The sequence below is a fragment of the Alosa pseudoharengus genome, unplaced genomic scaffold, assembly GCF_046254945.1.
Source record: "Alosa pseudoharengus isolate Yale_2024_CS ecotype anadromous, Long Island Sound unplaced genomic scaffold, YU_APseudo_1.1 YU_APseudo_1.1_scf_22, whole genome shotgun sequence".
NCBI classification, from domain to species: Eukaryota; Metazoa; Chordata; class Actinopteri; order Clupeiformes; family Clupeidae; genus Alosa; species Alosa pseudoharengus.
The window spans coordinates 19464281-19484682 of record NW_027468680.1 but is presented as its reverse complement, the minus strand read 5'-3'; the positions used below and the strand labels follow the sequence as shown (position 1 = coordinate 19484682).

At 46.6% G+C, this 20402-nt stretch overlaps 1 protein-coding gene across 5 annotated transcripts in view; it reads right to left on the bottom strand.

Moving 5' to 3' along the window:
* Positions 1 to 199: 199 nt before the first annotated feature.
* The window catches only part of sash1b (SAM and SH3 domain containing 1b), an 83416-nt gene continuing 63213 nt past the window's right edge, over positions 200 to 20402 (bottom strand). For 3 of the 5 annotated variants that reach the window (XM_076299238.1, XM_076299241.1, XM_076299240.1), the window contains exons 2-21: positions 19422 to 19550; positions 19028 to 19078; positions 18791 to 18840; positions 16948 to 16988; positions 16517 to 16603; positions 16201 to 16316; positions 15622 to 15720; positions 10754 to 10886; positions 10234 to 10420; positions 9669 to 9915; positions 9134 to 9208; positions 8416 to 8562; positions 7815 to 7944; positions 7402 to 7571; positions 6471 to 6680; positions 5837 to 5987; positions 5436 to 5567; positions 2419 to 3974; positions 2026 to 2157; positions 200 to 1443 (exon numbers count right to left, since the gene is read on the bottom strand). In XM_076299238.1, the coding sequence (XP_076155353.1) occupies positions 1402 to 1443; positions 2026 to 2157; positions 2419 to 3974; positions 5436 to 5567; positions 5837 to 5987; positions 6471 to 6680; positions 7402 to 7571; positions 7815 to 7944; positions 8416 to 8562; positions 9134 to 9208; positions 9669 to 9915; positions 10234 to 10420; positions 10754 to 10886; positions 15622 to 15720; positions 16201 to 16316; positions 16517 to 16603; positions 16948 to 16988; positions 18791 to 18840; positions 19028 to 19078; positions 19422 to 19550 (3885 nt within the window). In that variant the 3' untranslated portion in view covers positions 200 to 1401. Of the gene's footprint in view, positions 1444 to 2025; positions 2158 to 2418; positions 3975 to 5435; positions 5568 to 5836; positions 5988 to 6470; positions 6681 to 7401; positions 7572 to 7814; positions 7945 to 8415; positions 8563 to 9133; positions 9209 to 9668; positions 9916 to 10233; positions 10421 to 10753; positions 10887 to 15621; positions 15721 to 16200; positions 16317 to 16516; positions 16604 to 16947; positions 16989 to 17075; positions 17121 to 18790; positions 18841 to 19027; positions 19079 to 19421; positions 19551 to 20402 lie in introns of those variants that run through there. The other 2 variants (XM_076299239.1, XM_076299242.1) reach the window with 2 other exon arrangements.

Below are 20402 nucleotides of genomic sequence, written 5' to 3'. Positions count from 1 at the left end.
CCTGATCTTGTTAATAAAAATGGGTATGTTTCATACCAGATGTTGCTGTGAGGCAAACGTTTCTGGTTGTTCAGAAGTCACAGATGTGATCTAGGCTACTGTATGTCATAAGGTCAGGTACAACGTTGGCCTTAAAAAATAAAAAATAAATCAGAGTCCATCTGTAGCCAAAGGTTACGCAAGGTTATACAAACAATAATTAGACAATGCTTCATAATAGCTTTTATTTGTAATTGACTTGATGATTCAGACAGAGATATGTCACAGCATCTATTTGTCATAAAAATGGAGATGCTAAATTATAAACAACTGTAGATCAAAATAATGCATTAACAACAATCAGCCTACTTGTATTGGTGTGATGTATACAAAATAAATAAGTTATCTGTGTCCTGACTGCATCTTTTTAATTTATTCAACTATTCTGATTGTGTAACGTAGCACATCTTGAAACTATATTTCTTTTCCATATTTTTCATATAGATGTTGAATTCATTTAGGCTCTCAGATAGCTACAAAAGGCATGTATGCTACTATCAAATACAATTCAGGTTTATTATGGTCTGCAGTCACTTAAACACTGGACAGTCAAGGAAAAAGGTATAGCCTACACTACAAATTTGGCTAACACATTCTAAAACAAATGCAGCAATTGATACCACCTCTTCCTAAAACTGCACAAATACAGTGGTTAAATATGCAACATTTACACATGTTGAACATTTATGAAAAGTCTCTCAATGATTTAGAAAAATTTTAATGCTCTATGCCATGGTTAGTCAGGTGTCGAATATTAACATACACTCAGTCATCACTTCCTCTTGACTGTCAATGGGGAAAGCATTCTTCCTTTCACAAGTGCTATGGAAAAAAAGTGTCCTTAACTGGAAACAAGAACACATCTTTGCTTGCACCAGTCACCTCAATGAACAGTATGTTTCTCTTAAAGAGCACCCCCCTGCCAGGGCAAATCAGTCAGTCTTCTGGGGAACTCCTCACATCGTCAACACAAACTGTATTTATCAACAGTTCAACTTGAGACCATTCTGACCATAATCTCACTTAAAAAATGCCTAAACATCCATCTCTGGCCATATCTGCCGTCCATGGGGGTCAGACGATAACCAGGAAGAAGATGTGCAGGAAGGATTTTAAAGATGTTCAAAATAATCTCATAGACATTACTCACTGCCTTAATTGAGCCATATACATGAAGTTCTGAGTCTGGAGGAACTATATCATTCTGGCAGTGGTGTGGATGCTGGCAGTTATTTGTTGGGTAGCGTTAGGTGAACACAGCATCACTGAAAGGTCTATTTGAGTGAGAGGGATCCAGTTAAGGGAGCCTCTGTGCTGAACTCTCAGGCCTACACCCCGAGAGGCAGCAGGTAATCCTGATAGCTACTTCATGGGACACACCAGGGACAGCCCCTTGGATGGGATCTGGAGGAGGGAAGAGACAGGGGAGAGAAACTCATCAGGAGCTGATAAAAGAAACATGTGAGATGTTCAGCTGAAAGAATCAGGGTGAAAACATGAAGCTGAGGTAATGGTCTGGTTCAGTTCTGCTGGGTGGGCATGGGACTTGTTATATGCAGGCTGACGCATTAACCAAACATTCACAGCTATAATCACACTCAACACTAAATATTGTCTCTGTGTCTGCCCCTTACAACCACAAACTGGAACAAGATGATCTCAGAAGGCGTTTTCATCTGGATTTATTTAGTCGTATTTATGCATTTAGCTGACACTAACGTGATTTACAGATACCAACTGCAGTAGACAATTGTATTTATAAACCGCTCTAACCCTCTCTCTAAGAGACATTTCTTAAATGTTTGACTGATCCAGGCTTATTGTCTCATTCAATTTACAACACGTAATCTTTGTGTCTATAGTCTGTAGCAGAATAACATGTTCTGCAGCTCTATCAGCCTCATTCTTTTGAGACCCCCTTCTTTTACATTCATTTATCAGAGTCACAGTTAAGAAAAGTGCATGGCTATATGAAGTGTCTCTTACAGCCATGCGGTGTTCCTTGTGAAGCTGCTGGACTCTGATCTGCTCCATGACCCTGGCTGTGTCCCCCAGAGCCTCGCTGAGCTCCTCCGAATACCTCTGGACCAGAGTGAGGGGGATCCCACAACGGCCGTGCTGCAGGGAATGAAGACCACACATGACCACAATGAAGACCATCCATAAACACTGTGAGGATTAATAATAGTATTGGTAATGTTTGTAATGTAATTGCTGCTCACAATATAGTAAACAATTCTTCACTGTTTTCATTCAATTTACTTGAGTCCTCCATATTAACACATCTCCATGCTTGGAAATAAATGTTGTTAAGGTCGGCAAATTATTTTCTATCAAATGAAATGAAGCAACATTGTTTCATTTTGTATATCCCTGTACCTTGTCAGAGTAAGGCTCCTCAGAGAGGCAGATCCCCTCCACTGCCAGCTTCTCCTCCACAAGGGCCTCCAGGTATCCCATGTTGCCCTGCGTGCCCTTCCTTCCTGCCCCTTGGAGCTTCCTGTGTGCTGGAGGTTCAGGGGTGCGGGGTGGCCGAGGAGGGCGGGGCGGTTTCACGGCCGGGTTGAGGTTCTCAGACGCCCCGGAGCTCAGGGTGGTGCTCTGGGTAGCAGTGGTGGGATCCTCCGATGGACTGGAATGGACAGTGGTGAGGTGAGCGGCAGGAACCTGCTGATGGTCCCTGGCTGGTGGCTGTATTGAGCTCCTGCTGCTGGGCAAATAGTCTTTGGGTTTAGCAGGAATCGGGGGCTTGGTGCCCCTCTGGACAGCAGGTTTCTTGGATGGTGGTGTGACTGTGACGCGAGTCTGGCAGACCTCCATGGAGACGGTGACCTGGGCAGGTGATGAGACATCCACCTGCTCAGGTGTCACAGGGCTCTGAGGATTGTGGGGCCGACTGCTCAAAGACTGCTCTTCTACTGCTGATTGACGGGGCATGTCTGTCAGTGTCTCAGACTGCTGCCCTTCCCCAACCAGCTCCACAGCACAAGGGACTGCAGGCTGTGATGGCTGAGTTGTTTCTGGTAAGTATGGAGCATTTGGCTGCATCCTTTCTGTTGATTCACACTCAAAAGGCTCTATTGAATGTGCCAGCTCAGCATCACATGAAAGGGATGTGCCATCATGTGTTGGTTCATCTGTTTGAGATGCACAAGCTGCAGCTGACCGTGTTGATTCTTCCGCTTCCCATGCAAGAGATGCACTAGCTTGTGTTGGTTTAGAAGAGCAAAACACAATTGGCTGTGATGGCTCTGCTGGCTCAGAGACACAGTTTGCAGAGGGCAGTGTGTCGGATTCGGATACTACAGCTGCACTGCCATGTGTTGACTCCTCCTTGTCAGACCCTACATGAGCAGTAGACTGGACAGACTCTTCTGCTGGTGCAGATGAACATGGTTCAGTGGACTGACTTGGTTCTTTAGGTTCAGATGCAGAGGGCCCTGGAGATGGTGAGGCCACCACTGCATCACACGCATCAGGCAGAGACAACAGGACCGGCTTCACTGCTTCAGACGCACATGGCGCAGTCAGCTGTTCGGGTTCCTCTTCCTCACATGGAGATGGAGGTTCCAGCTCTTTCACTTCAGTTGGCCCTGTTGAATCCGGCTCCTCTGTGCTGCCACTCGGCTCTTCCTGGAGCTCTCTCTCCTGGTGGAACTCCTCGGGGGACTGGTAGCACCTCCTGAACCCCAGGGCGGCGTGGCTGCCCATGGAGTCCAAGCTCTGGCTGAGGGCGCGGGCTCCCAGCATGTGGTCCTCCACCAAGCCCTGCAGGGTGGCTGTGCGGGGAGGGAGGGAGTTGGGCCTCTGGTCCTGCCCTGGAGGGATGAGGCTGAGGTGGGTAAGGGGGAGGCTGGGGGACTCGGGGGAAGGGAGGTGGCTAGACTCGAAGCCTGACGAAGACCTGCTTAAGTAAGATGTCTTTTTGATCCTCCCTATGAAAAAAAGCAGTTGTGTGCAAAACATGTAATTGTCTTAATCAAAGGCATCCAAGTAGAATTTAACTTTTAAGTAGAAAGTAACTTTTTACTTAACTTAAATAAACAAAAAAAAAACATAAAATAAGTGTGCTGTGACCAGAAGAGCATGCTGGTGTGCAGAAAAAAGCAGATGTAGGATGGCAAATGACTTGGAGTACAGTATAGATGTGCAGCAGCATGTCTAAGTTAAAGAGTGACTGTCACAGGAGCCATTTGAGGAGGTCAAAAGAAGCAGGCGGCCAGACAGATGAAGGACATAGCAGTTTATTCCACAGACTCTCCGAACCAAAAATGACATGAGGCACACCTCTCTCAGCACTGTTGACCCCCCAATAAACACCGGTCCCTTCAGTGCGTGCTCAAGAGCTTCCAGATCTAACTGGGTCCTGTCTTATGGTATGTTCCAATGTCCAACTACTGACAGTCTCTGATACAGTTTGACCAGCTGAGAACAGGCAGCTCCTGGTAATTAGTGTTTGCACTGGGAGATACTTGAACAGTAGCTGTTAAAAACAAACCCTTAACTCAACTAACTCCCACCTGTATGGGACAAGTACAGTATAGTTGTATTTTTTAGTAAATATATCTCCTTTTGAATGGTTGCATATACTGTCAACATACATCTTTTTTAGGCACATCATAGGATATTGTGCAAGAATAAATATTTCCCACTTGAAAAAAAAAATATACACACAAAGATGGCAAAAAGAAAAATAATCTAGAAAGAAAAAGAACAAGCATGAAACACAGACATGTCAACTCTTCACAGAGGCTCACTGACATTCACAAAAGCACCATGAGAACTAGGGAGTTATGAAGACTAAATCCAAGCAAAATTGTACTGGCGATGAGTAAGTTAAGTACAAAGTCTTTTGTTTATCGCTCCCCCCCCCCCCGCCCCGCCCGCCCCCACGCTATAGTTTCTTTAGTCACTTGCGTTCTTCAGCACTATCACAAAGGTCAGCAAGTGCCCACACCCCCAACGCCCCAGTGCCCCAAACCCAAACCGTCCACCAATCCCCAAATATCCCTTTTACGAAACAGCCAAGATGCTGGAGCTCTACGCTTCTCTACAAGCCTCCTGGTCCCTGGAGAGCTGGGCTGAGAGGTGGGCATGCTTGCAGATGAAAGACGGAGCACAGAGTCTGGATGATGAACGGGTGGAAGAAGAGGGGGATTCCTCTCCTCCTCCATCGCAGAAATGAAAGCAGAGGAAACATGACAGAATGGCAGAAAAAAATGAGACTTCGGAAAGAAGAGAGAGAGAGAGAGAGAGAGTGACAGCTAGATGCGGCAGTGGCGGCAGCACAGAGAAGGTCAGCGGAAGGTCGTCGCCGTCGGCTGCAGAGGCAAGGTGACCCGCCTCAAAGGTCGAAAGGTCACGTGGGGCTCACGAGCGAGGCAGGCTGTCGTTACCGTTCTCCAGGTGCTCGGTGCTCTCGTAGCAGCCGGAGTCGCGGGGGGAGTCGCCGGTGGGGACGGGCCCCTCCAGAAGCAGCTTCTCCTGGGAGCCGCTGGAGCCTCCTGCCCTCTCAGGGTCACTGTTGCCTGGAGGAAGAGAGACAGCCATGGTTGACACAACATACAGTATGTATTTGCAGAAATATTTGCTGGCATCTGCCCCCTGGCATTCTATACACAACCTTACGCAAATGGGGGATATCGGGGGCAAGTTTATATATGAGGACTTCAAGGTCATGTTCAAAGGAGGTATTCAGTAGTTATCAGCACATCAGCATCTGTGTGTGTGTGTGTGTGTGTGTGTGTGTGTGTGTATCTGTCTGTGTGTCTGTTGATCTGTGTTTACTTGTACTTACTGTCATACTCCTGTAGAAGCTCCACAGCAGTCATGAGTACAGCTTTGTGCTGGGGGTCTCTGATATTGAGCTCCTCCAAGTCCTCTTCCTCCAGAAGCTTGAAGGTGTCCAGGTCCTCATAGCCATTGAACAAGAACGTTGGCATGTGTTCCTGAAAGAGGAGAAACCACATTCAAGTCAACCAGTCCAACAGTCATACTCTGGTTATGGTACTACTGATACTTAAACTTTTTAATCTGTTGTATCCAAAAACCTTGTATGTATTATTTTATCCATAAAAACAAAAGGTGAAAAAAGATAGAGTATAAGTATTAAGTATATATACTTTTTTGATCCCTTGAGGGAAATTTGGTCTCTGCATTTAACCCAATCGGTGAATTAGTGAAGCAGCACACAGTGAACACACAGTGAGGTGAAGCACACACTAATCCCGGCGCAGTGAGCTGCCTGCTTCAACGGCGGCGCTCGGGGAGCAGTGAGGGGTTAGGTGCCTTGCTCAAGGGCACTTCAGCCGCGGCCCACCCAGAGTGCTAACCAGTGGGCCACGGCTGCCCACCCAGTGGAGCATTTTCAGATTGCAAGTTGGGGCTGACTATCTATATACTCAGGTTTAAATAGTTGTCGTAATGGTTACTTTGAGGTTAATGCGATCCAAGAGCTCCTCGACGGACGTGGGCTTGGGTGGACGGGCCTTCCTCCTGCGACGGCTGCTCTTGCGCGGCTTCTCCTCCTCCTCGGTCAACACGTCCACGTAGATGAACTTGAAGGTGCCCACCTTGTTGTTCAGCAGGCCCATCCACGTGCCCATGGGCGGCTTGCTGATGATGTCAATCACATCGCCTTTCTGTGGGAACACATGGCAACATATTAATATACACATCAGAGATTAAAATCAATTGTTGAGATATACACCAATACAATTAATTATCGAGGAAAACCAATCAAATTAAACGTTGAACTACACCAACAGACCGGTTAAATCTTACTAATGACAAATTGAATGACAAATTAAGAAGCTTGAAGGTGTCCAGGTCCTCATAATTGACAACACATTTAATGTGTTTATGTCCCATCCTTGACCAGTCATTAAGTCATTAAAGCAAGTTATTAATAGGCATGTCATGTATTTGGCAGGTATGAATCGGTCACTGGTGATGTTTAAAACTGTCCAGGGGCTGTGATGTAATATCCTGCAGATGCTATTTCAAGGGAACACTGAGATGCAGCAAGCTGCAGTGGTTTTATACTTCTAAAATGGACGATGGTCTGATGGGGCTGCTTTTGTCTGCACTTTCACTTCAGTCTCTAATGGCGGCAGAAATCGCTCACCAAGACAAGGAGCACAAAGAGTTTCACAGTCAATACAGCCTTGGTCAACCTGTCAGGTTGTGAAGGGTGAATTTACCTTAAGTGCTTTTGCGTAATGTGTGCAGGTGAGTGTGTGTCTGTATCTGTGTGTGTGTGTGTGTGTGTGTGTGTGTGTGTGTGTGTGTGTGTGTGTGTGTGTGCGTGTGTGTATGTGTGTATGTGTGTGTGTGTATGTATGAGATGAGCGCAAGTCTTACTTTGAGTTTCAGGGAGTCCGTGTCGTATGGGCTCGGGGTGAAGTCTGTGTGCACCTGTGCTCTGCCACAGAAGGGCCCACGATAAGGAAGCTCCTCCTCCTCGCCGTCCTCCGATTTGACACTCTCCCGGTTACTGGCTGAGGAGTCTGTGGTGCTGACCGTCTGGCCACCTGGACACAACACAACAAGGGACTCAGCTGTCTGGCTTTCATGTACATATGCATTCTAAACTGCACTCAAACTTTCAAACATATAAAAACTAGATTTATGTACATTCATAAATATACATAAGCAATTGTACAAATACGCACAACACACACATAACAATGATAAAAAAATTGTGCATGCATGCTAATACAACCCAAACGCAAACTAACACACACAAACACACACACACACACACACACACTTACTCATGGAACTCTGTCCACTCAGAGAGCTTCTGAGGCTCTCCACAGAGCCTCCAGCCTTCAGCCGGGGTTTCTCTGGGGTGTCTGAGTCCAGAGGGGGAGACAGAGAGTTGCAGCCTCGGATAGGACTGGACTGTGGACGAGAGAGAGAGAGAGAGAGAGAGAGAGAGACAGAGAGGATCAAGAAAGAGAGAATGTGGAAGAGAGAGTGAGAGGAGAGATGCCTTCACTCATGTTGTTACATATATATTCCCATAGAGGGCACTCCAGAGCTATGTAGATAGAATCACTTCTAATCTCTTGCATACATCCAACAACAACTATATTCATGCAATGAATGGCATTTACTGTAATCAGAAAATATAGTTTACTAAAACAAAATGTTTTCCCTGGGAGTGAAATAAGAATAAGAACTCCTCTTATGGCAATATCTGCATTGGCTGTACCACAACAATGTGTTTTTCAGATCTCAAGTATGCAAAAATCTAAAATATGTCCTCACATAAAAATGTGAAAGACTTTGTTGTAGGGTGAAGAAAAGTGAGAGACTGGGGTCAGGCCTCCAGCCCAGGAGCAGAGACCTGGGGCCCAGTGGGGGAGCTACCTGTTCAGAACTGGCCGAGCTGTGGTACTTCTTGGAGATGCGTTTCCTCATGGTCTCCTTCACAGACTTGACCTTCTTCCCCAGAGACACACGCGTGGGGGTCGGAGACCGAGAGAGCGCTCTCAGACCATCCTCGTCTTCTCTACCCTGCAGGTGGAACGTGGGTCTTAAGGCACGTGGACACGTTTCTATTCTTATACAGTGCAGTAGTTTGTCACCTAAACCCTATCAGACCTAAGATATGGTAGTACTCGTGCTCATTTCTTGCGTACTATTCAGATAGATACAAAAACAGATGTGCTGAACTTCAAAATATGCCTGCTTCTGAGACTTTGCAGCTTAGCAAGCTGTTGTGAAAGGCTATAAATTTCTCCTGGGTACAAAACAACATTCCTAAAATATCTATGGCATTTATTTGGATAGCAAAATCCTATTGTCTCCCTATTGCCAATTTTTCCATAAAGTAAATCATGGTATCAATGACACTGGAAATAATTCAAAATAATACCATAAGAAGACTCAGCACAGTTGAATTGAATCATGTTACCAGTATCATATAAACAACCACAGAAACTGTATACAAATCGACTTTTTTTTTTTTTTTCAAATTAGCAATTGTTGTCGAGTGTCTCTCCAGGACTATCATTTTCTGATAAAATCGTTACCACAGCAACATAGCTCTGAGGAGGACAGTGTCTTTTGTGTGCTGTGTACTCACATGGGGGTCGCATACAGTGCCGGGGGAATACAAGGGGCGGTTGGTGAGGTCGAACCCTCCAAAACTACAAGTCCTCTGTGGAACAAAACCAGATGTATGTCCAGTGAGATCATAATACGTGTGAAGCTAGTCATCTTTAGCACTGGAAAAATATTATACTGCTCTGGTTTGTGCAACCCCCATTTGCCAATATGACAGCACAGAAGCACAGTTCATAATTTAGCAAGTTTTTACCAAGTTATGATGAGCACTATGATGAGCACTGGCTCAGCAAATACCTGGTCGGCCCATAAAGTCTGTTAGGTTGTTTTTGACTATGCATGAACTATGTACGCCGTAGAGTATTTTCACACTGACCCTTGCCTTCAGTGAGCTTGTGTCATGTCTGCTGGCCTGTGTGTGTGTGTGTGTGTGTGTGTGTATTTTTGCCACAGTAGATGGTAAACTTATGTTGTGTGTTGTTATGTATGTGTGTGTGTGTGTGTGTGTGTGTGTAAATCAGTTAGCATGGCATATTGCTGGTGGTGCCACTCACCCCGTGGTAGTTGGGGTTTAGCCCCCGCCGCATCTCCCCCTCGGTGGCAGAGCGTGACATCACGTGGGGCTCGTCCTCACACCCCCCTTCCACCTCCGAGAAAGAGGAGCCGCTGCCCGCCTCCAGCGCGCCCAGAGCCAGGGGGCTGCCCGCTCCTCTGCCCGCCATGCCCCCGGCTACGCCTCCCGTCCCCACTAGGCCTCCGATGCTGTGGGACTTCCCAAAGGCCCGCATCAGCTTGTGACCGCTACAGGAGCAACAGAAGAAACACTACATGCTTTATATTGTTTTCAGGTTTTTCATACTCGACGACAGCACTGGCCTATCAAACCTTTGGAATTTTTGTGTTTACATACAAACACCAATAAACATCCCAGTCACAAATGTAGGATCTGGTAAACTAGTTATTGACTCTGTTCAGCATAATATATCACTGAGATAGAATTTGACTCTCAGCCATTTACAAACTCTGTAAGTAAACCTGGCTGCATACTGTAGCTCTGACTGGATGAAAAATATATGGTCAGTGCTGACTGATTATTTGGATCCAAGGTGTGGTGTGTACCTGTAGGTGTCCAGGCTGCTGGACGAGGGCGAAGTGGTCAGGCTGTCAGAGTCTCCATCCAACGAGAGCTGCTCCTGCAGCACTGAGGCCAGCCCGTCGCCCTGGGAGACCAGCAGCTTCCTCTGCACACCTGAGTAGATGGGTGTGGCCTCCTCAGTGGAGGGAGAGGCCTCTGAGCTGCCACACTCTGAGGTAGAGGGAATGGAGAGGAACACACATTAAAAGAGCAGTTCTCCACTTTGGACCAACTTAGTAACACAACATTAAATGCAATTGCCATAAGGCTAACTCACATGATACACATAAATACAGAGAGGCATTGACAGGCTGAAATCCGTAAACAGTCATTGCTATAAATAGCCTTTTTAGAATACAATATGCGAGTTTGTTATATAAAACAACAAAGTACTTTTTTGTATGATGCTCCTTATTATAGGTATTCCAGAGTGTTTTAAAGGTGATGCTTTAATATCTGTGCATGTCCACAGGTGCAGTAAGACATTACAGTGACGGTTCCCACCTCTAGATCCAGGCTTCTTGGACTCGTCGATGCGGATGAGCTTCTTGCGGACGCGGCGTGTAGAGTTGACCAGCTTGTGCAGCCTGCGGAACGTGACGGAGTCCTCGAGCTCGTCGTCGGACTGCTCCCTCGACTGCAAGACAACAGTGAGAGTTTGATCAAGGCACTGTTCAGTAGTGTCACACAGACCTAAAATGGTACTGCGCTGTTACCAAATAACATTCTGTTAAGAAATACATATTTACACTGGTTTGGGGAGGAGGTAGCTCATAATGACTCACTAGCTCATAATATACAATAATATGCTGTACAATCAAACTGACCAAAATGTAGTCTAGTTTATGACCAAAATGTAGTCTAGTTTATTTACAGAAGTCTGTTGTTGTGTTTGCTTTGCATGCAACAGATCGGTCTCTGATACTGAAACGCACGCCATCACGGTGGAAGATGGTTGGTCGTGAGAGTCCCTCACCCAAAGATAACCTCTGGTGCTCAGGCCCAGCTCTTGAGCTGTGGTGTGGTCTCCACTTTACTGTAACAGCTCCGTGTGTCGTGTCATTTCACATGTGAAACGTGTGGGCTGTCTATTCTGGGTTCGACGATCACCTTGTAATTTCCCTGTGCAGCGCAGCAGACACTGTTTATTTAAACATGGCCGACTCCTCTGCGCCGGCCTATACAGAGCGGGCAAGGGCATGGCTTGGAGACGGGCACAGTGCTGATTTTAAATGACGCCAGTGGCATGAGTCACCAGTATACATAGCGCATTATGTAACGGAATGAATTATCACCCCCTCCATTATCCTGGGCAGTGTACCTCTACACACAGCCAGCTGTCAATCAAATGCCATTCGCACAGGGCTCTATTGATGCTTTCAGTATTAACAGCTCATGATTGTCCATCTTTGTGCTGTGTCTGTGGTGCCAGTGAATAATCTGATTTATGAAGCAGCCATGGAACCCAAACGTTTAATAGCTTGGGCAGATTACACAATTGTTTTGTCTTCTACGATGATATTTTAAAATTGACCATGTCAGACCACACGATCATAGAACCATTAAATTGTGCGGTGTCTTCATTGGGAGATGGCCACATTACATTACATTACATTACAAGATCATGTAGTTTATCGTTCGCATCGAGTGCGGTCACAATGTCAGTGTCATCAGTGTCAGGAGATTTTCCAAAAATGTGGACAAGCTACACTTTTCATTGTGGTGTCGTGTTGTGGCGCGTCACAGACAATAAATCGCTGATGTCACAAGACATGTTTTCAATTCGACTTTGTTCCTGACCTTTCACATTTGGGCACGATGCTGGAAATGTATAGACTAAGACAAAATCATGGCAAAAGTCGGGCTAAAATCCTGTAATCTGACCAAGTCTGAGGACATGTTTCTAAAGTTTTTGACTCACTACCCGTTTCTGTTGATGTGATCAGAACAGACTTGTGTATATTGTTGTCTGAAGGCCATCCCTTCCCATGTTTGACCCTGTATACTGCCATTTCCCATCGGTTCAAAGTAGCAGGAGCAGACATGGGGCTGTGTGTGTAGTCACCAGCATGCCTCAGCAAGTTTGGCCAAGCCAAGGCCAAGCGAGAGGCCTTGGGGGTTATCTACCCCTATTCCACCCACGTTCAGCTGTCCGACTCTGTAGTACTAACTGGTGGATTTGTGTTCGCAAACACACAGCCAGTGACCTCTGGTTCTTCTCAGAGGTCAGCACATCCACTTGCCCGCTCTTCCCTTCCCTTTCGCGCCTGATAGGGGCACCTTTTCTGGAAGCTTCTGCCTGATACGGGTCATCAAATATTTATGATGACAAAAAAAAAAAGCTCACACACAGTTTTAAATGTTTGTGGCAGCGCGGCTCTGAACACCCCACCCCCCACAGCACATGAGCAGCGCAATGTGTTTCCCAGCAGTGGCTATAAGCAGCCTCAGCCCTCTCTGTGGTTTCCACAGTGAGCCGAGCGAGAACCCCGTGCGCAGGCTATTCTTGTGCCCTGTGGTTAAATAAGGTTTTATCTCTCAGAAGTACAGATATAAACCACTCTCTATAGCTGTGGGTCACTGCTGCGACAGCACAGGTGGCGTGCTGAGTGTGAGATACAGAGCGGGGTCTAAGAATCAGTGAGCAGAGACGATGACCTCTGGAGGTTTCTAGAGCTCACATGAGGAAACATGTGTTAAAAAGGTCACGTCTGAGTGATATTTTTGTGTACATACAAATAAATAAGTGTTATGACCAAAAAGAGGATCTATGTTGACAACCTACCTGCTATGGTCTAATAAAAAAACTGTCAGCTGCTTTCAGTTTCTCAATTGGTCAGCCTTACATTTAGAAATATTTGTTGCGGTACAGTTTTCGTTCCCTTTTTTTGTTGCAGTAAACCAAATGTAACGGCTAGCTGACACTATAGAGTATTTTGTTGTTTCACATTTCCCCCTCCACAGATTGTCTACACAGTGTGTGAGAACCAGCCCCCTGTTCTTGTTAGGAATGTGGCCGGTAGCCTGGTTGTGGAAGAATACATCACTGTGAGTATTCCCAAACAGCAGCAGAACAAAAGGTAACATGCGGTTTTGGGTGCTACTCTACTGAGGAATTCCAGTGTGTGAGTGCTACCTCATGCCCTCGCCAAAACAATTCAAAATGGCCTGAGGGGTGAGATACGATCAGGGGGAGAGAGAGGAGAGAGAGAGAACAGAGAGAGAGCAGAGAGAGAGAGTGAGAGAGAGAGAATGGCAACACTGACATGGTTACACAAAGACCTAACCAGGAATCAGTTACATAATGATGCCATGTCAGCAGAAACACTCACAACACATACACACACAGACACACACACACACACACAAACAAACATCCACACACCACTGCCGCATGACTTCACCCACAGAGCTCTGCTGGCTTGGTCCGCCAGAGTGCTAGAACGCTAATGCTAACGGCCACCGCACTGAGATGAATGGTCCTTTGCCTAGCGCTCTCTAACGGCTGGCACAGACTAGCAGGGCAGGCCCACTGCCGGGCCTCTGTAGCATTCATCTTCCAAAAGAGACTAAATGTCACAGCTATGCCGCTGGGTCATGACGAGCGCGGCCACATAATTGCTACATTCCAGATGGGTATACAATTACCAGTGTCCTCACATACAGGTCACACACACACACACACGCACGCACGCACACGGACACACACGCACACACACACACACACACACGGACACACACGCACACACACACACACACACACGGTGGAAAAATGAGGCGAGCAAACCAGAGACAAACTGCTTTTTCATTCTCTGCACGGTGTTTGCCAGGGGACAGGAGAGAGACGGATGGAGAAAAGAAAGGTAGCGCACGAGGCAGGGAGGAGAAACAGAGATGGATGGATGGAAAGAGGGATGAAGAGAGAGATGGAAATTGTGAAGATGGAGGGAGAGTGTTTACGAGAAGCAGAATGGACAAAGACAAATCCTCTATGAGAGACAACAATGAGAGAGAGAGAGAGAGAGAGAGAGAGAGAGAGATAAACAGAGTGAAAACAGAGCAGAGTGGAGGAGAGCTAACAACTGATGAACAGGAGGACAGAGCCACAATATGATGGCCGGATGCCACAACAAATAGAGTATGAAGGAGACCAGTAGACCACCACTGTGAGAAAAACAGAGGGACTGATGAACTGAGAATGCGATGGGGAGAGGGAGTTGAGCGGAGCGATGTGAGAGCGGACCCCCCCCCCACCAACACCACCACCAACACCACCCCTCTCTCTCCCCCCGCAGGAAAAGAGCTGCGGGCTGCAGAACAGAGGCTCAGGCCTGCATTCAGCTCCCACTGCAGCACAATGGGGGCCAGAGCTTTCAGCTTTCAGCCACATGAATACAAACACAGCCTGCAGGCCCAGCCACTGAGCGAGAGAGAGGTCCCTGCGTACCAGTGTGTGTGTGTGTGTGTGTGTGTGTGTGTGTGTGTGTGTGTGTGTGTGTGTGTGTGTTTATTTATGTGTGAGAGTAAGAGAGAGGCCACCAGCACACAGAGAGAGGGGAGCTCTACAGAGATGCGTAGAAAAACAGAGCAAAACAAAATGGAGGTACTGGAGCTGAGATAAAGCCAGACATGGCATGTGTATGTTGGGATTGGAGGGCCATATGGTAACACTCATCACAGGTCATCGCACCTGCAGTCCCAAACACCAACACACAAACAGGGGCCTGCCAGTGAGAGAAGGCCCCCCGAGCTGTGCTCAGCCTTCAGTGCTTTTGCATCCTCTGTGAACACGAGTGTAGGTCTAGTAGTGTAGTAGTGTCCCTTAGGGAACCTCAAGTCTGTAGGAGGCCTCATCACAACATCTTTTCTGTGATGTTTATCTCATCACTGTTAGCTCAGTCTAGGAGATCTTGAGGTGCTTGCATACTGACTAACACCTACCATCTCCAACAAACACCAGCAGCTGGGTCAGTGTCTAATGCATGGTCACTCTGTGCTTGTTGGATGGAGCTGTCCAGGGGTCAGTCTTCTCATCTACTGTCTAGGCAGTGTGGAGCATGCTGCAGCAGAGCTGGACAGCTTCACACAGATCTCTTACCAGGGACATCAATATGAGCCAGCATGCTTGACCAGATGATGCACGCAATCCCTCGTTTACTGGATGTTCGTCATTCAATTTCGATATGAGTCGATGTAAGTTTTTTTTTGTTTTTTTTTTGTTTAAGTCTCAAATTCTGTCTATGACCAACCACATAGACAGAAACACAAACCTGGGTATCTAATAATATCTCCAGAACCCTGAATATTTCATCCTGTGGTGATTATTTGAGCTAACTGTTATTGTCTGGACTGGACGCTGTGGTTCTACTCACGTTGCTGTTGGACTCGTTGATGGAGGGGCTGGAGCTGTGGTTCCACTCGGCCATGTCGCTGCTGCCCGCCTGGCGGCTCTGGCTCTCAAACTCCTTCAGCTGGCCAACACGGAGAGAAGGACAGAGAGCGGAGAAGAATGGTTGAGCCACTGATTGATTGACTCTTTTTCACTATTCATAAACTGAGGGGCAGACAAGGCAGACAAAGACACAAACACAGACCAATATTGTGTTCTCAAGAGAGGAATGAAAACAATGGGCTCTTTTAACAGGAGAATAGCTGATCTATGAATGGCATTAGCCATAATGAAGCTGTAAAATTGGTCACTTTACTGCAGTAGAAACACATGCACTAGAAAAAAAAGGCACGAGTACTGAAATAAAATGCTACAAGGCTTTTATAGGGGTATAAAATGGAAGGTAGGCTGTGGAAAAAGTGTGCATGCATTTGCAAAAAATCACCACAAGGAATGTAAAAAGATAAAATAAAAAACCCAGCTGATATGGGTTTGTTAGTGAGCAAGTTCTCCTGTTATCAGAGTCATGCTCATGTGGCAGGCTGCGTCAGCGTGCTCCTACCCGTGCGAGAGCCTCCTCCACAGTGATCATCCGCTCCTTCACCATCATCATCAGCTGGATCCGCTCTTCATCACTCATGGTGATCTCACTGGCCACGAAGCCCAGGTCCTCTCCGCCTGGGCCACAAAGGTCATAGGTCACAACACCACCTTCTCCATCACCACCTCCACCAACAACAACAACAACAAGTTTTGCACTTGACACACACAGAAAGGTCACTGTGGGGGCCATATCAGCTAGTGCTGCAGAGGGTTGAAGGTTATCTCATATGGCTGTGCCCAGAACAGTTATTTGCAAGAGTAAGCATGAGATGCACCTTTTGACATTTGTCTTCCAGCTCCCTTCTGCGACTTGCGGAAATTCTGCCAAAAAGATTTGTTCTTCTTTCTGCTGTCAGCTTTTCCTGCAAGGGGAGAATTGGTTGGGGTAAGCTAAGACTTGATGGATGAGGACACTGAATTAAGGGGGCCAACTGCTGGGTATTTTTAAAGACAGGATAGTCAGCAGTTGGCAGCAAAATAGGCTATCAAATATAACAACACTGACAGTCTGTACAGTTAATGTTCCTGAAATGGATATGGCAAGATCTGTCATCGGAAGCTTTTATTATAGGCAACAATCAACTACGTGCCCATGCACACACAATTCATGCAGACACACTTCACACTCTCTCTCTCTCTCACACACACACACACGCACACACAAACACATGCACACAAATACACAAAAATAAGAGAGCAAGCTTACCTCCTATGCCATCCTCAGAACTGGACTTGTGCATAGACAGCCTACAAACAACCCAACAAACAAGGTGTTACTCAAATGCACCAAAACTTTGATGAAACACAAACTCAGGCACTTCTGTGTCCCATCACCTGTTCTCCAACACTATTCTCCTCATTCTGCTCCGGTCATCTCTCAGTCAACAGAAACAAAAAAATCTTCTTCCTCTCCTCCCTCACTCCACCCTCTCTCTGTCTCTCTTTCTCTCTCTTCTTCTTCTCGTCCTCAAACTCTTCACCTCCTTCTCTCCCTTGGCCTCACACACACATACACACACACACACTCTCTCTTTTTTGCTCTTTCCCTCCCTGGCTCGGTCCCTTTCCTGTGGGTTCCTGTGCTCTGTGGCGCGGGGGCTTGTTGTCCGCTGGGCTGGGATGTGACAGCTTTGGCCGGGGCTCCCCTGCAACAATAGGGGCTTTTCACACGCGGGCCACCGCTTTTCACCGCGCGCATTCCTCTCGCGCTCAGCTGACGCATGCTGCTGAGGTTAGCGACTATCACTCCCCCTCAGGCCTGCAGGGACACGGGCTGGCCAGGTGAGGGCGCATGCTTGCTCGGGGCAACAGGTGAAGGTGACTAAAGTTCACCCCAGTCATATCACAAGAGCGCTCTCGTTGCCTAAACACATCTAAAAAAAGAGTAGTCTGCATCTGGATGTATAAGCCTGGTCTTTTTGTCCCAATAGTGAAAGGAGAGGTTGACGCAGTTAGAATTTATGTGATTTAGGTTTGAGCTTGCTTATGTGTTTTAGGTTTGAGCTTGCTTATATGTGTTTTAGGTTTGAGCTTGCTTATGTTATGTATCTTAGCCATTAAAGTCTTTCAATACAATGATAACAAAAACTTCTTGTACTATTATAAAACAACCCCTCACTAACCCTCATGATTGCGCAGCAGATTTCCGTATCATCCAGGATGAATCATTGGGAACAACGGTGATTCAGTGACCATGGCTGTGTCATGGTTTCTTGGGTCATGGACAGTGACCCTACATGAGTACACCTGCATTAAGGGGCTTTCCAACAGCCCTCCCTGTCTCCTTATCAGCAATTCGCATACATGACATCCCCCAACACACACACACACACACACACACACACACACACACACACACACACACACACACACACACACACACACAGGACGGACTATATCAATGCGTGTGACCCATTGTACCTCACCCCAGTGACAAGACTACTTATCATCACAACCTCCTCACCCCCCACCCAGCACTTCAGTAGCAGAAGTATCCCCCACGCACACAATCACAGGAAGGAAGTAGACTGTGTGTGTGTGTGTGTGTGTGTGTGTGTGTGTGTGTGTGTGTATATGTGTGTGTGTATGTGTGTGTGTGTGTGTGTGTGTGTGTGTGTGTGTGTGTGTATGTGTGTGTGTGTGTATGTGTGTGTGTGTGTGTGTGTGTGTGTGTGTGTGTGTGTGTGTGTGTGTGTGTGTGTAAGGGGCTAAGCTAAGAGGCCATCTGAAGGGTCAGTAGGAAATGCACAGAGCCCCATTTCCACATGCTGAAAGGATGTTGGGTTGAGATGCTGGTCAGCAGTGTGATTCTCAAAGCAATACAGTACATATTTGGAGGTTGCCAAAACAAGCTGGGATGGCTAGCAGCCCTGACTGAGTAATCCTGGCTTCAGCTGGGACTGACTGCTTAAAAAAGTCAGCAAAGCACACCTAACATGTCCTTCAGACAAACTACACGCAAAGAATACCCATTCTAAAAAGATGGAGTATATGTGATTATTCATACAGGTGATTCCTGGTTGACAGATTGTGGTTCAGAGGATGCTTACTTTCTCTCAGTCTCTGGGGTGGACATGGCACTGTTGAAGCCCAGCGATTCCTGTGGGGATGCACACAGACACTCAGATCACACAAAACACTTAAACTAAAGCCACATAATCAACACAGTCTCCTATAGCAATTCACATATTACTCAATATCTTCAGGAATATGACATGCTAATTTCATTGACTTATTTTTTACGTTTGTTTATTTTATTTTATGCATTTTGTCCTGCGGTGACTTACCTGTATTTCTGATCTCAGCTGCAGAGAGGTTGAGATGGGCTCAATCTTGGCCTGCAGAACAGAGGGAGGAGGAGAGAAGAGAGAAGAGGAGGAGAGAAGAGAGGAGAGGAGAGGAGAGGAGAGGAGAGAAGAGAAGAGTGTGAGCTTAGGGGTGTCTCAGGGGTCCCACATTTCAAAATGTATGAATGTTCTGCATTAACGCACAATCGAGGGCATTGAGCAGGGATGCATTAAATCCATAAGGACGGACTGGAATGCTTTGTTTTGGTGTTTAATATATGCTGTGAATTAAACCAGCTGTGCAACACATTTACAGTACAAACACACAGTACTCTTTCTCTATTTGTCTGTCTCTCTCTCACACACACAGACACACACACACGGGCATCTGTACCGTTTCAGTGTCCTGCGCCACCTTGCGCTTGCGTAGCTCGTCCATCCTGTTGCATACGTCGCTGTAAGAGGTGCTGTAGTATTCGGAGTACTCCTGTGCCAGATCCTCAATGTTCCCAAGAGAGCCATCCTTTAACAGATGAGACAAAGTACAAACACATGCTCATCAGAACATACAAAAAGAATCTCAGTAAAACAACCCAAACAACACACATACACATGCGTGTACGCACACACACACACGCACACACACACACACACACACACACACACACACACACGCACACCACAAATAGAAAGTAATAGTGGGCTATTACAGGAAATGCCATGGTTGCATGTTCGAGGAAGAGGTCTTCAATTGTCAGAAGTCACGTTTAACTTTTGGTTTTTAAGTGGAAATTCTGCAAAAAGCCGCATTTGAATATTTCCACTAAGGGTCCGGCACTAAAACCGCTGTCCCCTCACGCAAACAAACCAGCTCAATTCCTCACAGGTACACACAATATAATACTTCTGCCACAAGCTGAAAAGTTAACGCAGAGACTATTTGCCAAGCTGCTGAAACTTGCTGCTGGACGTATCAATCATTCTCAAAAACAATAGAGTGGATAAGTTTCAACACACACACACACACACACACACACACACACATACACACACACACACACAGAGAGAGCACACACACAGTTGAGTTGCACTCAGCTGTGAATCCAGACGGGGCCGTGACGCAGTTACCCCCTCTCAAGCCTCTTCTGAATTCCTTCATCCATAAATCTCACCGGGCAACTCGAGAACACATCCAGCAGTGTCTGCCACAGGCATCCACTTCCTCACATTGTACCGCGTGCCCCCAATGACCTCCGTGTTACAGAACCAATCCATGCTTTCAAGTATGACACAGGACCATCACAGAACCTTTCAGACACGCGGACGTGTGTATCACATCCATAATCTTGAGGACCACCGGCCAGGTTTGCCTGCA